Below are 20,415 nucleotides of genomic sequence, written 5' to 3'. Positions count from 1 at the left end.
ACAACACCATACATACATGCACATATATGTGTAGAACTATAACATAAAGTTGACTTTCAAAAATTGAATTTAAAAATGTTGCATTAACCATTTTTTGTAGTTGTAGCACAAAAGTATTGTGATAGTTTTACATTGGTTTGGGTGCTCTTGTTACTTTATGATCATGATTATAATTTTTTTTTGCCTTTTTTTTTTTGATTTTCTTATTTGTTGCTTAATAGTTCAATATACCACAGAGTGGGTGATTAGACATAACACCAGTTAAATGCCATTAAAAATTAATAATAAAAAAAACCAGAATTGCATATATCAATGTATGTATACACAAAACAGTTATATTAGAAATCAAAGTTTACACAATTGAGCATACACACCTAATATATATATTTATATATATGTATGTACAATATGTATGTATGTATATAGATATAAAATTTAAAAGATTTTTACATTTATGGAAGGCAGGAATAGAAATAAAAAATCATGCCAAATCATGTTAAAATTTTGATCTCTTTTATAGATGTGTATGTACTTGTGTTGTTATAAACAACACATAATTTACTAATGTATTCATGTATAGTCATATCTATAATAGTAAAAATAATAGTAATTATAATTTTAATCGAGCAGCTTACATTAACAAAACTCTTAAAATGCAAGCGAGTTTATTAAATTCCGTTTTTTTTGCTTTTTCTTTCTCTAGTTTTCTCCTTTTTACTCTTACAACACCAATAAAAGAGAAAAACTCAAAAAGACATAACATTATGCATTGCATTGCAATTCTGTTCTCATACTCAATTTTATGTATACCATGCAGATTTCCACGTATGCATACATGTATGTACACAGTGTTCGCAAATCCGCTTAAATTCTATAAATTGCATGCAATCATCATCAAGGTAAAATGAAATAGTTTTTTTTTCTTATTTTTTGTGTGTTCAAGGAATGCTTATACACCACATTCCATGTATATTTAATATGCCAGTTTACTTGTAACGTTTAAACCTCTATAATTTCAAATTTGAAATTTTTAAAAATTATTTTGTAATTAAGACTTTTTTTTTTAAGTTATTATTATGCAATAATTATTTTTTAAGTATGTGCATTAAAATATAGTATTTGAAATCAATTTAATTTATTAGTTCATATAAATGGTATGTACACATGTATGCAAGTGTGAGTGTGAGTCACAAGTGGACTGTTATTTGCAATATTATAAGCATAACACGTAAGTTTGTATTAAAAAAAAAAATTGCATAATTTTAGGCTAAGCGTTTTTTTTTTTTTTGTTTATTTGTGAAAACCACAAAGCATTGCAAGATTCATACAAATGTCCATTAAAATTTTAATTAAATGGTTATTGTTTATCGAAACTGTAATATATTCCCTCTTCTACTACCCCTAAAAGCAGGCAATTTTACATATTGTTCCTAAAAATATGCAATCTTGTTCCATAAAATAATAATCCATAAAATAATGAACATTGTTTAAAGCCTGTACTAGCTATATATGTATGTAATGATTAACGTTAAATTTTGACTACTATTAAAACAACACTTAATTTTGCATACATAATTGACATTGTCAATTATTACAATTCAATAAGTACAATATAAGGGAATTACAGGTAGGTAACAGATTTTAACAATTGAACTCTTGAGACATCATTAAATATTTTAAGTTTCTTAAATTTTTTCTTTTATTTTTCCTGTTTATATTTATAGGTTTACAGTCAAATACCGATGTATTTGTACAATATGTGTGGTGCTATTATTATTGTTGTTTTTATATTCTTACTCATTCTTTTCTTTTGTTTCTTGTTGTGTTAATGTGTGTTGTTTGTTCATGGTGTGATTTGATTTTTAATTTCTTTGAGAAGGTATTTCTTGTGTTTTGCCCTGTTTACTTTTTGCTGTTCTTTCTTGTCATGGATCAGATCAGAAGAGCTTTTTTTTATTTTTTAATAGTGTTAGCAAAAAAAAAACCGAAAAAAATTCGGTAAGGTGATTTTGCTGTGGTAATTGTTGTTATTTGCCAATAACAGAATTAAATTTTATTTCATTTTCTTATTTTTTTTGTTTTATTATTAAAAAACCAGTTTTCAAAATTTTTGTGCTTTGTTTTATTTCTTTCTATATTATGCATCTTTTTTTTTTAATTTTTAATTTTTTCTCTTCTTCTATTATGCTACTGCTATGTAAGCGTACATTTATAGTTAAAAGAGAGGTAACAAGAAACAAGCAAATCCAAATTAATAATAAAAATTTCATTTTTATTTTTCTCTTTATTATTTTGCTTGCTATTATAGGTGCAGCATTGCCAAATTGTTCCTTCTCGCAAAAAATATTTTCCCTTTGTTGTAATATAGAAAAATTTTTAAAATATTATTAGAAAGACAATCATATGGTGGTGACTGGTGTGATGGGTTTGTTATACACAAGAGTGATGATATTGCATTTTTTTTTCTCAAAATTGCATACTTAAGTACTTAGTAAATTTTTTAATAAAATTAGTTTTTATTTTTTCTTCTTCTTTTTCTTTTGTTTAGTACTCATTTGTAATGTTATTCGAACATAACCATTTATTGTTGAAATTTTTTTTTTGTTTTACTTATTAATTTTTAGAAGCGCACAGGGAAAACTTGTAACATTTTAGTATTGCATAATAGTTAAATAAAAGTAAAAAACAATAAAAAAGAAATAGAAATGAATAAAAAAAATCGCTTTTTTTTTTCAAATAATTTTATTTTTCAAATAAATACAGCGCAGCAATGTAAGGAATGATTCAAAAACCATTCTAATTTATGCAGAGGTAAGTTAAAACAATGAATAGCTAGCTAGATATCTGAAGAGTTTTTGTTAACTTTCTATAAGTATGCACGTACATACTGGTATATACACGGAATTTAATTGAATTTCCAAATAAAAAAGGAAAAAAAAAACATAAAAAAGCACAAGTAGATAAAAAATGTTTAAATATTATATTAGAAAAGTAAAAATGTTGTAAATGTTATTTGCAAAATTGAAAAAGTATTAATGTTAATTTACAGTCATGTTCGAAATTATTTTACTGCAATTCGATATTGAATGCTTCATTAAGTAATTAATTAATTTTAATGCTCAAAAATTTAGCCAAACGCCTGTTACTGTTATAATCATTAAATTTTAGCACACTTGAACTAGCATAGCAAAGAGGATACAAATATTGCAAAAATGGGCCGGCATAATGAGTATGATTTTAAAATGTAACAGTATATAATAAATATCAACTATATATAAGCCATTTATAAGAATGACAGTCGGGCTTTTCAACCTTTCACTATTTATAGAAGAAAAAGTACGAGAAACAACATTGTACAAGGATTTGGATATCTACAAAGATCTCTTATATCTTATTTACAAAGATTTGGATATATTTTAATAAATTACCAACAGCAGCATTCAAAAGCACATATATCACTTAGAAACCACTTAATTTTCTACCACTTTTGGATAAGAGGGTGATTCCCTGGAATATTCTTGCAATCTAAAACTTCAAATTTTGAGTGATAACTCGGGATCAAGAGGTTGTAACACGGAATCTTTTGACAAATTTTGAATCAGAAACAAAAATTTTCTTATTTTTTCACTATATTTATGCAAAGGTTCCTGATAATTTTGTCATACTGTCTATAATGCATATATGCACATGTAAGCAAATGCAAGTAAAAAGTTGTGACGATTTCTGTTAACATTTTTGTTTTATCTAATTTTCAATTTTACTCTAACTATCTTTTTGTTTTTCTTTCTAAAATAGGTTAAATTTTTTTTATATTTCATTTTATTTTATAGCATTTTTGCTGCATATTGGGTCGCGCTTATGTTCCAATTGAAAATTGTAGGAAGAGGTTAAATTGCTTTTCAAAAAAGCGAAAAAAAAAATTAAGATGAATGTTACAATAATCTAATAGACAAGATATAAAAATCAGTTACATAAAATTTTCGTTCAATTACAAAATTAAAATTTGCAAAAAAAAAAATGAAAAATAAAATGAGGAACTTTTGTTATTAAAGAGTCGCGCATTAAAAAAGCAACTTCAAATAAAATTTATTGGTAATTTTATTCATAACATTAAATATTTATTTTATAGTTATAATTTTGTTAGTTTTGATCTCAAGTATGCTTTTATTTAAATTTAAAAAGTTGAAAATCAGGAAGTTTTTGAATTAATTTTTTACTTTTCTGTTTTAAGAGCAATCTTTATGGTAGCGTAGAGTAACGAATGCAATTTATCTTCTATAATGTTTTACTTAAAAAAAAAAGTAAATATGAAATTTAAAGCGGTATAAGAAAGCGAAATTACAATTACTCAATAAAATTGAATTACTCAATATGTGCTTTTAAATGTATGAATGTGAGTAAGAAAATATTATGACTTTGATAGCTTGAATTGAAGACCTATGGTGCTTATTCTGTAATTTAAAAAAAAAATATACATTTACGGAAAAAATATCTTGTCTTTCAAATTTTTTTAAATTTTAATTTCGACAATAACAACAAAATTTATTTTGAAAATTTAATACAAGAATTAACGATATACTAACTTAAATATTAACTGTGTATTAAAATCTGGTAAGACTGAACATAGTAATAAGAAGTATGAGAGGAGAATGGGAGTGAGAATATGAAGTGAGTAAAGTAAGCAGAAAAATTTTTACTGAGAAGTTACGATAACCCACTCGTTATATAAAATAAACAAGTAAAAAAAGTTTTCAGTCCATATGCAGTTATATGGCAGCTACCCGAACTCGTTGTCCAAATTGATTTAATTCCGATTGCAGTCGCCTTTAGCAGAAAATAAACAACTTGTGAATGTTGAATAGTGTTCGTTTTATTCGTTTTTTATTTATCGTGCGATACAGAAAGAGGCATTGAGACTTTTGAATAAGCAATAGCATTAAAAAAAAAATTACGAGAGTATTGATGATGTATTCTCTCTTTATTGCTAGACTCATTGAGACTGCGACGAATGAATTTCAAAAATCATACTTTTCATAAATATTGAAAAATTCCAATCTAACCACTTTTTTTTCTAAAATAGCTAATTTCATTTCAACTTCTGTTATACAACAAAATTTAATTTAAATTATATTTAAAAATATTATGCCATGTTTACTTTTTATTTATTTTACTGTTACATTAAAAATTGACAGTTATTTGACATAATTATAATCGCAAAAGAGTATGTATGTGTTATCATGGTGTTATAACCTTCTTTTTCTTCTCAAATTTTTATATTTTTTTTTCTCTTGCCCTATGGCTACTTAATTTCTTTTTCACCTATTTTTCTGCAACATTATTGTTCTATGATTTTATTAAAAATAAAAGACAAATAACAAAAAAAAAATGGAAAAGAAAATATTTGAACAATTTAAGATTCAAAATAAACGCATATCATAATTTCGATCGCGCTCATATTATAGCAAACAACAACGCAAACAACATACAAAAAGAGGAAAAATGAAATTAAATAGCTTGAGGCGAAAACTATGCCATGTACACAACATTAACACGCTTCGCATCTCATTGTTTTATTTATGGTTATTGTTATACTTATACGGGTACTCACTTACTTTATTTTAATATTATAAAAGAGAATAAGAGTAATATTTAAAAAATAATATAACTGTTATACTTTAAAATGTGTTGAATTCCCTATAAATACATTATTATAAAAATTATGAAAATAATAAGTTTTTTTTTATAGCCGGAAACTGAATTAATTTTGAAATTATAACAATTTACTTATTTTAAAATTCAAACAAAAATGTAAGCGTATGTGTTAGCTGTAAGTATGCAAAAGTGTTTGTATATAAGTAATTATTTATATTGCAATTATTGTAATGTCATCACTCACCACATAATATTTCTTAAAGGATTTTAGTTTTTTGCAAGTAATTTTATATTTATATAGAGTGTGACGGTAACCAATTTAAGATAATTGTAGCGTATGTGATTTATTTCGAGTATAATTTAATGGATAAGTGTGCTTGAATGTTATTAATGAATGTGTGTATATGTAAAAATGATAAAATTATTGGTTTCGGAATATATTATGCAATTTTTTACAACAGATGGATTGTGAAACTCAGAACGTTTGTTATTTAATTACGATTGATTCAAGTCGAGCAGTCAACTATAATACTAACATCACTTAGAAATATAGTTATATGTATTCAAGAGGTAATACATATTACTCAGGAAGGAGTAGGAGTTGTAATTGACAGGAACGTGCGCAAGAGCGTTATGAAGTGGAAAACTATATCCGAAAGAATAATAATAGTCAGGGTACGTGCAAAGATTAGAAACATCACACTTGTGAAATGTGGCAAAGACACCAAAAACGTACTCCCAACTGTCAATAACATTGTACAGAATAACTAAAAATAAAATATGTACTGAATCCATGCAAAAATTGGAGATATAAAGACAACTACAACAGGTGTACATGGGCTGGTCGTTCGTACAAGAAAAGAGAAAGGCCGTCAGAAATATGTAAAGAACACGACATGATAATCGACTGACCCATCTTTCCACATAAGACAATACCTAAATACACGTACTTGTCACCTCACGGCAGAATTAAAAACCGGATAGTCCACATTTGAATGAGGCGAAGGTGGTGATACTAGTTTCTTCACTGATGGACGTGAGGGAGAGTCGACATACACAGTGACCACGTACTGATTACAGCAGATACACAAATAAGGTCCGCGTTATAAGGGCTCAGAATTCATCCACAATAGAAATAAAAATATTGAACCCCACAAACTAAGCAGCACAGAAATAAAGCGAGAATAAAAGTGTGTGAGGTCGTATATTAGGCACAGTACGCAAAAAAGGAAAAAAAGCAAAAGAAAGTTGAATATGCTTTGCAGGATCTGAGACCTGTGGCCATAGAATTTTAAAAATCTTTGATTCTTAAAAAATTCATAAAAAATTGTATAGCAGAGTTATGCTCTTCCAAACGGTATAAGTTGTGTTACTTCAGCGCAATGTTGATTTTTCAGGAAGTTTAATAATAGATTCATGGATGCAGCGGTGAAGTCTAATTCCAGATTCGTACTAACAATTGTAAGAAAATAAAAATTAAATTATCGGCAGTTATTGGCCGACTATCTCAATGATAACTAAAAAACGAGTTCAGCTATTCAGTTCTAACTATACAGTTAACTCCTATATCTATTTTCGCTTTTAATTAACTTTGGTATAAAATATCATGGTTCATAAAATGTTGCTATCAAATTAATTATTTGTATGTTTAATTTGTATTCCAAATTAAAAATATTAAACTAAATTCATATTTAAAAGAAAATATTATAATAAATTTTTTTAATTAATTTTAACAGCTGAAAATTTTCGAATATAAAAACTATAATATCAATTCTCTTCGAATGTATGTACGAAATTGAAAGTCTAAACGTGTATGTCATTTATAAATAATACCAAAAAAATTACTGAACCGTTTGACATTAAATTTTTGGAATCATGTTGAGTTCAACTTTTATACTATAACATAACTAGTGCCAATTCAATAGTTTAACAACCGACCACTTTCCGCAAATGTTCATTAAAATAACAAATGTGTTGTTATTGCTTATTTTTGATATTTAAGAAAAAAAAAAAACAAAAATTTAATAGATTTTTAATTAAATAAGTCGAATTAATAACCAAAATATTTCTGTATATACGTATAATGTATGTAGGTGTGAAATAACAGATTATTAACATTAAAATTACTATTATATACTATATAACTAGACATTTTCATTTATATATTTTTGACATTGACATATTAAAAATTTTAAATACCACTTAATGTCAGTCATTTATTTTCACTTTATTCTCTCCCTCTCTCTCTCTGATTATCTTTAAAAATTTTTTATTTTAAAATCAAATCATTCAATTTATGCACTTATGTTTATGTATGTATGTACATAATTTGAAAATATAAATTAACTTTTTCTTAAAAAAATTTTAATCATATTAATTTTTCACATTTTTTTGTAAAATTTACTTTTTCATGTGCACACATGTTTGACGTCTACATTGCATACATTCAGATATACACATACGTATATACTTTTCGATATTGTAAAGAAATTAAATTGAAAGCATAAATTTAATTCTCACTTATTATTGGTCATTATTATCCAAACCATTATGAAAATAATTTTTTTTTATTAAAAAGTCAATATTCCGTACAGTTCAATCATTTTTTATTTCAATAATTTAAAAAAAAGTGTGTTGTTAACATTTTAATGACATTTAAAATTTTTTTTCCTTTTCTCTTTTTTCTTTCTATTTTTCTTTATTCTTTCTCACAATGTACACTCAAATACAATTAATTACGACAAATATAACAAACACTCTTAAGAAAAATTTTCATATTCTGTGTCATACTTATCATTTGTATGCGACAATGCAATAATTTAAATATACAATAATTATAATGGTTTTTTTTTAATGCTGACATTACCCTGAAATTTAGTTAAAATTTATAAAATTTAATTTGTATTCAATTTATATTCAAATAAATTGAATTTCTGTTTCAATATTGAAAATGTATAAATGATTCAAATTTAAAAAGTCATCAAAATGGTGATTGTAATTGACATTTTCATGACACTATTAAATTTCAAATGCAAAAATTTAATGAATTAATTATTATTAATTTTTATTTTTGTAAATGACGTACAAAAAACCAGTTTCTTTTCTTTAATATTCTAAATTTTATTGCAGTAATTAATATTATTTAGGTTATTATAGAGTTTATTTTAACACTATTAAGTGTCAAATGTCGAAAAAGAAAAAAAATTATCAAAAATCTGACATTTATTTTGATTATATAAAATGTGCTTTAATTTTTTTTTTATTATTTTAAGTTTATCCTCGAATTTTTTCAGTTAAAACTGTAATTCAATATACCAAAACCAATATTTTTTCTTTCGTTTTTTACGTTCTTTTATTAATAACGGTTAGATTTCAACTAAATTTAACTGACATTATAATATAAGTAAGATGAATTTGTCTACTTATAGTTTTCATTTAACAATTTTTTTTTATAGCTTCATATATGCTATCGTATTGCACATCGTACTACGATATAGAAGAAATATATTGGAATATAGATATTTTATGAGCATATGAGTATATATTGCAAAAAAATAAAAAAGAGCAAAAAAAAAAAATATGTAAGTAACTAGTATTATTGAAAGTAGTAAAAATAACAGTAACTGAACAAAATGAATTGCGCAAAAGAGTATATACTGTTGATTCTTTTTTTTTTTTTGATTTGGTTCAGTTCTTTTACAAAAGATTTTTATTTAAAGTCAGTATTAAAAGGTAACTGGTTTAAATCAAACATACATACATACATACATTTAACACATATACACGGTGGTCCGGTTCTATAGTGTTAAAGCTCTCGTACATAAAAATTAATTTTGACAAAGTTACAAAGCATAATGCCCCGCATTAATACGAAAAGAAACGAACTTTTTTAAGATAATTAACATTTTTATTTAAAATTCAGTTTACTCGAAACGGCAAGTCTGACATTAACCAGTTATAAACCGTTATGTAGATCTGTCAATTGAGAAAAAATGTGTTAACAATACATTGCTCTAGCTTAAACAGATTTGAAGCGATTAAGTTTATTTGAAAGACAGAAATTTTCAATCGGATTTTCTTTAACCCCGAGAAACTGACCCTAGACGTCCGCGCTCCCCAATCATACGATTTTTTTACCCGTTCGATTATGCTTTAACACAATAATCGGAACACTCTGCATCTACACATATACATATATGCCCACATATTTATATGTAAATAATGTGTGCAATCACATAGCTAATAACAAAAAAAAAAAAAATAAGAACAGAAAATTTTTGCACCATAGACACATACCAATATTTTTAATAACTTAAGATACTCTTTGAATGTCAAATACTATATAGAGAAAATTAAATACAACATTTTTCAAAGTATGTCTACATGTATGTACAAATAGTGTTTAGATTTTACCGATCGTAATTAAATTAATTAAAAGAATATACGGTTTTTTTTTATATAGACTAGACATAGTTTTAAAATATAACGTTAATTTATAATATGCAATGAATTATTAAAATTAAATACGAATTTTATGAGAGTGTGTATGTTTATTTGACTATAACAGTGATTAATTTATACTATACCTTATATGAACAGATTGGATATAAAATATGAGGTTTTGTGAAAAAAAATTCCAAATGAAACGCAATAAAGGATGAAGATACAATCATACCAACAGATTTTGAATTAAAAGTAAAATAAAGGGAGCATAGGTATAGTTGAACACGCCTATTTTGACATTCTACACAAATTGAATGTTCAAATTTGTTTTACTATGGCCGGCCAGCAGTATCTCTGTCGGATTACAGTAGTATATATTAAGCCTACTGTCGGATTACAGTAGTGTATATTAAGCCAGAACCACCGTATTGGTGGTGGCAGACGATGTGTCGATTGAAGTCATGTGGATAGCTTTGTTGTCGAAAGGAACGGATAAATAACGAGATGCTGCCATTAAGCAGAGTGGATTTCTGATCTCAGTATGGCAATTGGCATTTTGGCGGAACACTGTTTATGTGGAAAGATATCAGTTTGATGAATAGGAGGAGCTCTCGGGGTCCGCATAGATGATCTGCTGAACTTTATCGATTTGATTGGATTTAGCGGAGAGAAATGTGGCGTAAAGGGATGTCGATAGGCATCTTCTATTGGGCTAGTCTTGGGTGGCTATTGTTTACTTTGTTTTTCATTTCCAGTTTCAGCAGCAAATGTTGTGAGAAACTGTAACTATATTTGGACGTTATTTCCACTATGACTCCGAAATATCAGAAATTATTATATTTATTTTAACTATCCTATTATACTGTTTTAAAATAATTTTTTAATATATATTACATTTTCAATGTACATATTAAAAAGCTTGTGGTTTTCCAAAAATTTTAAAACTGTGAGCTCTACTTACTAAACAAAATATAATAAAAGCATAATGTTATATTAATAGGAAAATAGAAAAATAAAAAATCAAAAAATACATGGAAAAAATCGATTCATCCAACAGGAAATTTTTTTTCGTTCAAAACTCCAGAGACTGGTACGGTCCACTTTATATGAGTAAGAAAGAAACAAAAACAATGAACAGTAGGTATATTATCTTACATATGTACAACACATTTTATGTATTTGTAATTATGTATTTTTGTTAAAATACGGGTAAAGCATAAGCTTTAAAGTAAGTAAAAAGAATTATAAAATAAAATACAAGGTGTGTCGCATCTAGTTGTAAACGATTTCTGCATTGATTTTATGATAAATTTTCAGTAGAAAATAATAAATGTTTATAGGAGAGGTGTATAGATTTATGTTTGTTTTCGAGCTATACACCACAAATTGAAAAAAATGTGGTCCATACTTCTTATAAACTCCATACGGTAAGCAGAGCACAGGTTGCAATATCAACTCAGACATTAGAGTGAAACCTACACGGAACAACAAATCAAGAAATTACCAAAAGCGGCAAGACACTTACTTACTTGCCTAGTGTCCAGATGTTATTTAGCTCCGTCCAACTGTAACCAAACTCCGACATTTCAGCTTCCACTGTTCTTCTCCATGATTGCCTGGGCCGACCCACACTTCTGATTGGGTGAGTGGATTCCATTTCAAGGTCTTCTTTGCAATGTTTTCGTTAGCCTTTCGCAAGGTGTGACCAATACACTCCTTTTTACGCCTCCCGATCAAGACGTCTACATCCATTTATCCAGTTTTTCTGAAAAGTGAGTGACGCAGTCACTTTCCACGTTGTACACCCATATAGCAAAACAGACCTTACGGTCGAGTTAAATAGTTTCAGCTTAGTACCAAGGCTTACATTGTTATTTCTCCACACATTGGACATCATACCAAAAGTGATTGAGGCCCAATTGATCCTAGTTGTTATAACGGCCTCCGTACCGCCACACGCATAGGATATCGCCAATCACCAAAATAAATAAAAACGGTAATACGATGCAGCCCTGCCGAACGCCACTACATACGGCGCATGATTCACTCAGTTTCCCCTTGTGTAGCACCCGACAACTCGCGTCATCGTAACTGGCCCTAATAATAGCAATTAGTTTATCCGGAACTCCCCTCTTGCGTAGAGCCATCCAAATCTGGTTCCTGTGAACACTGTCAAATCTTCTCAAAATCAACAAACATCATGTGAAGCGGAGATCTAAATTCGACGTATTGTTCAATGGTGATACGCGCAGTATTAATGTGGTCTGTGCAAGAGTATCCCGCGCGAAAGCCAGGCTGTTCTGTGGTGATTGTGTCTTCTAAGTGATCCTTTAGGCGATTTAGAACTATTTTTGCTATTATTTTCGTGACCGTTGGCAGACCACATATGCCCGTCCAATTGTTGCACTCCGTCAAATCGCCTTTCTCCGGTATTCTGACGATGATTCTATCCTTCCATTCATTTGGAAAAGTCTCATTTTCCCAACTGTAGGTGATTAGTGAAAGCAATAACTTCGCCGAAGCAGCTGGGTTGACTTTGTAAAATTCGGTAGGTATACCGTCAATTCCTGCAGCTTTGTTCCTCGAAAGTGCTTTGATACCTGCAATTATTTTGTCCAATCGGAGGGTACTGAATCTAATTCGGGATTTTGTTTCTATGGAGAGAAATATCGTTGGTCCCTTATTTTCGTCCGTCAAGATATTAAGTATGGTAGAGAAATGCTCCATCCAACGCCGAATTTCCTCCTCATCCGAACGTAGCAAGCTTCCACTACCATCTCTCACCGGGTGTTGAGTCGAAAGAGTGCCTTTTACCAATTTCTTAGTAATTTTGTAAAGTAAGCTGCTATCACCAATAAGCGCTGCGTGTTCTACCGTTACTGCCAGGTTGTTAATGTACGCTTGTTTCGGCGCACACTACGCTTAATCTCCCTTTCCACTGCTTGGTACTTTCCTTACAACTCTGTTCTTAGAGGATCGTTATCAGAGTTTTCAGCTGTGAAAATCTGTGCTTTAAGCTTCTTACGGATTTCGATGCTTTCTCGGCAAGACACGGGCACGAAAAAAGCACAACAATGAAGTGATTAAAACAATCATTTTTGATATTATTTACAAAATTTATGTGAAACACCCTGTGTATTTATAAGTCTTTAATGCAATAAATTTTGAACTCTAACAAATATATTTTATATAATAGAAATTTAAAATGCACGATAACTTTATTAAAAAAGAAAATTTTTTGCGCTTATTAAATAAAATTTTATTCTTCCAATTTGAGTATACATTGATTTTAACATATAGCACGTACATATAGGTATATAGCCAATATATATATGCATAAGCGTTGTGAATTATTATTCAATAAACTAAAGAAAATAAATATATGAAGACAAAATATAGGCGGCAGCATTCATGCATAGATGTATGGAAAAAATATTGATTTGTCGGAAAAGTTTATGACCTTTTTGAAATTTCAATTTAAATTTGTACCAAACACTACATTTTTATATTATTGAACAAGCTGTAAAACATAATCTTAAAATCAAAACAAAGTGCAAGTGATTAGAATTAAATGTAATGCCTAATAATTTGTGCGAATTCACGGATGATGGATGACAAGTCCTTTGTTGAGCAGGCGATGGTATAATAATTATTTTCAACTATAATATTCTTTTGCATATTTTAGGGGGCATTGCAAACATTTTAATTCCATTCGTAAATATATGCTAGTACAAGAGAATGATAAACAAATACAAACATATTTTAATATATTCCCGCCATCACTTCATTCTCCCCCACTATGTTCTACGTATTTTATATATGATTTTTAATATGAACTTAATTTTTATAGCTAAATTTCTTTTGCCTTCTCTTTAAACATAATTGTAGAATCTTACATATTGAATAGTTCCGATTGATGATGATTTTATTAACACTATAATTTTTATAACTTACAGTCTTTAATTTAGAATAAAATGATTATCTTTTACATACACATATACGTTTGTAAGTAAGTTATAACATACTTGTATAAAAATATTCAACGTGTACCGACTAAAGGATGGCAAATTTTTTTTTTCTTATATATTTTTATTGAATAAGAAAAAACCGGTTCTTGGAATATAATTTCATATTTTATAAGTTCGAAAAAAGAATATTTTAATATTGAAAAGTTGATATATCAAGATCACAGAATTAATTTTCTTATACATTCTTTCTGTTTCCTCTTTTCCTCTTTGCAACAAGTTCTTTTGTAGAAATTTTGACCGGGCTGAACGATTAATAAAATTCTGCTGAATTCATATCCAAATATAAGAATTAAATGCATTTTTCCATTACAATAATAAAATTCAAAAATTACGTAAAATTGCCTACTTTTAGGATAAATTAATTTTAATATAAGGGAATATAAGTCAATGCGTAATGTAGGAATAACTGGTTTTGTCATTAAAAGTAAAAATTGAATAAGTCGAATTTTTTTAACTTTTGGCATTATTAAAATTTATGCTCTCTATAACGTAAACTATATTCTGTCAAAATTAGTTATATATGTAGTTGAACTACTTCCAAAGTTATGTGGAAATATTTGAAAAGTTGCATTTTTTTTCAAAAATCAAATATTAACTCTAAATTTAATTCAGTGAATTAAGTTTAAGAAAGCTTTCACATTTGCTTAAAATTTCTATTTTTTACAATTTTATTTATATGTCAAATTTAGATTAGTCTACCTCACATAACTCCGAAGTTATCGATAAAATAAAAAAAAATACATTGTGCTTTGAAATCAAATTTGAACTTTGAGCTTCAATTATTTCAAACATATTTTTTTCACCCAAGTCAATTTAAATGTATTAGATATCAACTTACTGTCAAATTAATGTCAACTAAACGTCAATCACTTATTTAATTTTGTTTGTCATGATGCGTGTATCTAACCCTTATCGTTTAGGATATGAATCACTATTTTCTTTAGGTGTTTCTAAAATTTACCCAAAATTAATATTTAACTCAGTTATTATCCAGGGTAGATGCATAAAAACTTAGCTAAACTATATAATAAATGCAATTTAATCGATCGGTTCAATGGACAGGTTCTATACTTCTTTTCTTTCTGTTTATTTTCAATTCTTTTTAACAGAGCAGATGAAATTTTCTTGCCTGATAGATTCTTTAAAATATTGCCATTATTATTCGATTTTCTTTCATTTTTTAAAAAATTTTTAAAAGGTTTTATTGAAATCGTTTACATTTCATTTAATAACCAATTGATTCGTGTATAGTCCGTGAATTAGAGAAAAAGAAAGAGAAAAATACATGTAGAGTGAAGAAATAAAGGAAGTATTTAAGAATATAATTACGTATAGAAAAAAAAAATAAGGAAGTTAATCAAGACTACGAGATAATTTAAGATAATTTTTTTTGTAAAAGAAAAAGATAAATTAATATTTTCTTATTCGTTTTCTTGAAAAATGAAATTAAAATTTTTAAACTCGTTCATAAGAGTAGAATATATTTAAAAGTAATATATCGACTCTCGTAACTCTATTTTTTTAAGTATGTATGCAATGAATTTTTTCCATAATTGAGCACTTTTTGAGAAATTTCAAAATCAATTTTCAAAATGAGTGGAAAATTACTTAAGAACTTAACGTGGACACGAGTGCTTTGTAGTACTTAAGGTGAACACGAGTGCTCAAAGTACTCTTAACATCAGCTACTTTGAAAACTTAAATAATACACTAGGATACTAAATATGGACGTAATAATTGAGTATATTTAGATCACCTACATCCCAACAAGGCTAATTTGAATATAATTTATTCTTTAACGATCGTAAATATGGCAGTAATTGCCATAAGACAAACTCAGTGAAGAAGAAATTTTGACAACTTAATCTTAATAATAAGCACATACATGTAGGTAGAATTATATATAGGTGCTCTCTCTAATAAATTGAAAATATTTCAAATCAAAAATTTTTCACATTTGTTACCTTATTTTTTACTACTAAATAATAAATCGCATAACATTTAACTTACCTTAAGTACAATCGATAAGCTACTTGCTGTTGCTGACTCAGAAAAAATGCTATCATGTGACTGTGAAAGTGGATCACGAGTAAAATCACTGAAAAATAGAAAAATTTAAATTTAAAGTATAAGTGCCAAGATATTTCCTTTGGTTTTGATTAGCATCCGTTTTTTGTTTTATTTTTCTAATCATTTCCGGCGACAAAATATTATTAAAATCTCATTTATACTGACTTATCTCTTAATCAGACACATTTTATCCGTTTTACAATTAATTTTTTTAAGTAAATTTTATTTTTTAATATTTTCTTATTAATTAAAGAAACAAATTTTGTATAATTGATAATGTATTTTTATAGCATTTAATAATAAAGTGGAATATGGAGAAATGTTGCTGTTCCTGATTTTTGTTGACAAAATAATATTTTTGCAACAATGTTTATAATCAAATACTTAGTTGCTTTTCGAAACGTCAATCAAATACTTTTAATTATACCCGAATATCAATGTTAACATGTCGAATTTTTGGTGAAAACACAATAATCTATTTATAGGGAGGAAGGCGTAAGTCAACAATTTTTATAGAGATGTCTGCCTGTCTGTCTGTTGGCGCAGATCAGTATCTTTTGACGTTTTTTCCAGGCACCTAACGAATCTCAGTATTACGTCCACTTACAGTCGTGAGCGGGTGAAAACGGCTAAGCAGATGCTCTGCCGTTTCATTCTCATCCAAACAACACAGTTCATTCTCTACCTTACCCATTTTTTTTCAAATGAACCTTAGAGAGCTAATGTGCAGCGAGCACTCCAACCTCGAATTTCTAGTCTGAAAAACTTAATGAGATTAGCTCTCCCGCCGATCCTTCGAGAGGCCCATAAATTTCATGGAATGCGTCCCTCCTGGGCACCCACTCCACCAGCCAGTATTCGACGTCATATTAACAGTTATGTATGTACGTCATAGTAGCATTTTGTACTTTAAAACAAAACTAAATGATTTTTTAATTTATCAAAACAAATTTCATAAAATCACTTTGATTTGTTATTGAAGGTCATTGAATTGAGGCCGGTTGTTTGCAATTGTGAAATTTTTGTTATGCGAAAATTCAAAATTATTTGTGTTTTTCAATAGCTAATATTTCACCGACTATAAAAAAAATGCAAAAAATCCAAAGTATTTAATAGTCAAGTTTTATTGCTCATTTTGACAATTTTTTGGATTTGAATATGAAAAACGAAAAAAGATAAAAATTTACTTCTATAGCAACTTGAAGATTATTTTATGTGCGAATTTGCATTAAAATTCAACCAAAGTGCTTTTATGTCAAAAAAACGTCAACGTTCGAATGAAATTTATGTTTATACAAAAATATTTTTTTTTACCATGACAACACCGCATATTTTTTTGTTTTGAATCAATTGATTTTTTCTCAATTCATTGAAAATTTTTAAATTTTATTCAAAATTTTTGAAAAATTGATAAAAAAATCTCACCTATCAATGAGTCGTCCTTCACTGAAACTCCTCTGATTATCATTCATTTCACAATTAATTTCATTAACTACTGATGCATCTAAATCTTCCATTGATTCTTTTTTATTACTGTTATTATTATTATTATTATGGTTACTACTATTACTTATATTACTACCATTATTTCTATTTGAATCCAATGGTGTTGATGACTTACTCATTATAATTTTATTATCACATTTACGAGGACTAATACTTAAATTAATCGAAGAAGTTGGAGATTGTTGTTGCTGTTGTAATTGTTTCTGTTGCAATTTATGATGATGAAATATATCCGATGATGGACTAAAATTTAATGGAAAACCTGATGTTGGTAAAAGTTTAACACCACCACACGGGCTACGTTCAGACATTCCAATATTATTTCGCGAACTACCACTTAATGATTGTTGTTGCTGTTGATTTTGTTGTTGATGTACTGTTGTTGTTGTTGAAGAAATAATTAATTTTGGTGATGATGAAAGCGCAGGTACAGTTTGTTTTTGTTGTTGATGTTCTTGCATATACTGCTGTTGCTGTGATGTACTATAATTAGGAACGGTGGGACTTTTCATTAGAATATATGGTGATATCGTCGTCGAATTAGCTGGCGATGATGGTGATGATAAAGTTAAATTTGGTATAGTTCTTTCAAGTAATATTGAAGATGAATTATGGGTTGGTGTTGTTGTATTACTTTGTGTTGCATTTGATGATGTATCATTATTACCATTACTACCAATAGGACTTGTTAATGTTCTACGGCGAAATATTCTACGTAAATTTCTTAACGGATGAAATCTTCGACGTTTTGTTTGTTCTGAAAAATAAATTAAGAAAAAAAAACAGGAATTATGAAAGTGTTTTCAATAAATTTTTCGCAATTATAGATAATAAAATATTTTTTATTTAAAACAAATAATGGAATTAATAAACAAATTTTATACCAGAATTATTTCAAAATTGTCCCTTGGCAAAACTGAACTGTTTAACAATAGCATGCTCAATTTTGACATAAAGTGTATACTTGGCATTATAAATTTCAGTACTCGTATACAGTTAGCACTGTTAATTCCAATTTACAACTAAAATTTTTACTCTTTTTCGAGAACACACAGTTGGTCCTTTGGGAGACGACGGCATTTCTTCAAACATTAAAATGCGCTTGTAACAATAATGGTACATAGTTTAAATAGTTATTTTTACCTTTTATTTTATTATCTCTAAACATACTTTCATAATTAGACTATTTCTGATAATTTATAATAATTAATTTTTGTTTTTCATACGATATAAATGTATGAATGTATATAAATATTTTTGTAATTTTTTTTAATGATATTTCCATTAGCAACGAAATTACGCCACGCTTTTAACTCACTAGATAAGAAATTCGAAATTGAAAAAATAAAACTTTTGATAAAAATTTTTTTAGATTTTTTTCTATAAATTTTCTCTTTTCATTTTTGACAAAGGAAAACAAAATAAGCTATTAAAGATTTTAGAAAATTTTATTGTTATATAATTAGAAATGAAATAATAAAAATCTTAAAAATTTCTTCACTCTAAAAATTATTGCTCTATTCTTTTCTTAATTTTCTTGCTTACAAAATTTATAAAAAAAACTTTGCACCTCTGGTTAAAGCTTGTTATTGATTTAAGATTTTCTACAATTGAGTTGTGTTCAGTGCTTCGTCCAGTTTGTGACAACACTTAGTTACTAATTTGTTGGAAATTGACAATTAATTTAACGAAGTAAATCCAGTTTTGAAATTTTAAAATTTGTGTGCCTGACACATGCATTTTGTACAAACAAACGTATGTTAGTCTAATATACGTACAAAAATTAGTTTAACTTATTTCCGCCAAATCAGTGAACATTTGTGAGAGAAATTACTTCGCTCAAAATGATGTTTTGGATGGTGAAAAACAAGCAAATGTCGTGAATAATTGACAAATGTGACAAAAATGACGAAATAAATAGTCATTTAACGTCCGGAAAATTTATTATAAGTTTCAGAAAGTAATTAAAATATGTAAACAATAATTTAATAGACTTATAAATCTGATGTTTTTCCACATTATACTGATTTACGGTAGTTTTTCCTTTAGCTGATGATGCTATGCCTTTGTGTCTGTAAACATTAACGCATACGTACACATACGTGCAATATTACATTATATGAAAAGAAATTTCTCATCATCATTATCTTGAATTAGACAAATTGTATAGAAGTGTATGCGATGGTTATAAAACAATTTCGAATGCTGTAAAAGATTTATGATTTAGCTTATGAAAAAATCAGTTTGTTGAAATAATAAATTGTTTTTTATAAATTATATGCATGTGTGTGTATGACTATGTACACTCTTAAAACCAAAAAAAAAAATTATTTTGACGTCTATAAAAATTATGCGTTCACCGGCTTTAATTAAGCTTTTTCTATACGGCAAAACAAAAGCATGAAATATAAAAAAGATAAAAAAAAACTTATAAAAATGATAGCATATAAATATTTAAGTAAAAGTGGCACACCCTTATCTTGCCGCGCGCTTACAGTTCAAATTTTCATATCTTAAAATCATTTTTATTTACATAGATGTAAATATGTTGTATAATTTTACGATGGAATACAAGGTGTAGTGAAAGTGTAGTATAACTAATGTTATATTGGATTGCATTTAATTCAAATTTAATAGGACCAACCCCGACGGACTCATTCTAGCCGTGAAGACCGCATTGTTCTCTAGACCCGCCTCTTAGAAAATCTTTGGTCAA

The 20,415-nt window shown here is 27.6% G+C and overlaps 1 protein-coding gene across 3 annotated transcripts in view; it reads right to left on the bottom strand.

The window, feature by feature from the left end:
• Nucleotides 1-20,415, bottom strand: part of LOC129619194 (homeobox protein 2-like) — a 54,420-nt gene that overhangs the window by 8,084 nt on the left and 25,921 nt on the right. For all 3 annotated transcript variants that reach the window (XM_055534313.1, XM_055534314.1, XM_055534315.1), the window contains exons 2-3: nucleotides 17,619-18,456; nucleotides 16,134-16,221 (exon numbers count right to left, since the gene is read on the bottom strand). In XM_055534313.1, the coding sequence (XP_055390288.1) occupies nucleotides 16,134-16,221; nucleotides 17,619-18,456 (926 nt within the window). The remainder of the gene's footprint in view (nucleotides 1-16,133; nucleotides 16,222-17,618; nucleotides 18,457-20,415) is intronic.

Source organism: Condylostylus longicornis, unplaced genomic scaffold (assembly GCF_029603195.1).
Source record: "Condylostylus longicornis isolate FDR11 unplaced genomic scaffold, ASM2960319v2 ptg000011l, whole genome shotgun sequence".
Lineage (NCBI taxonomy): Eukaryota > Metazoa > Arthropoda > Insecta > Diptera > Dolichopodidae > Condylostylus > Condylostylus longicornis.
This window is presented reverse-complemented; position numbering and strand designations above follow the sequence as displayed.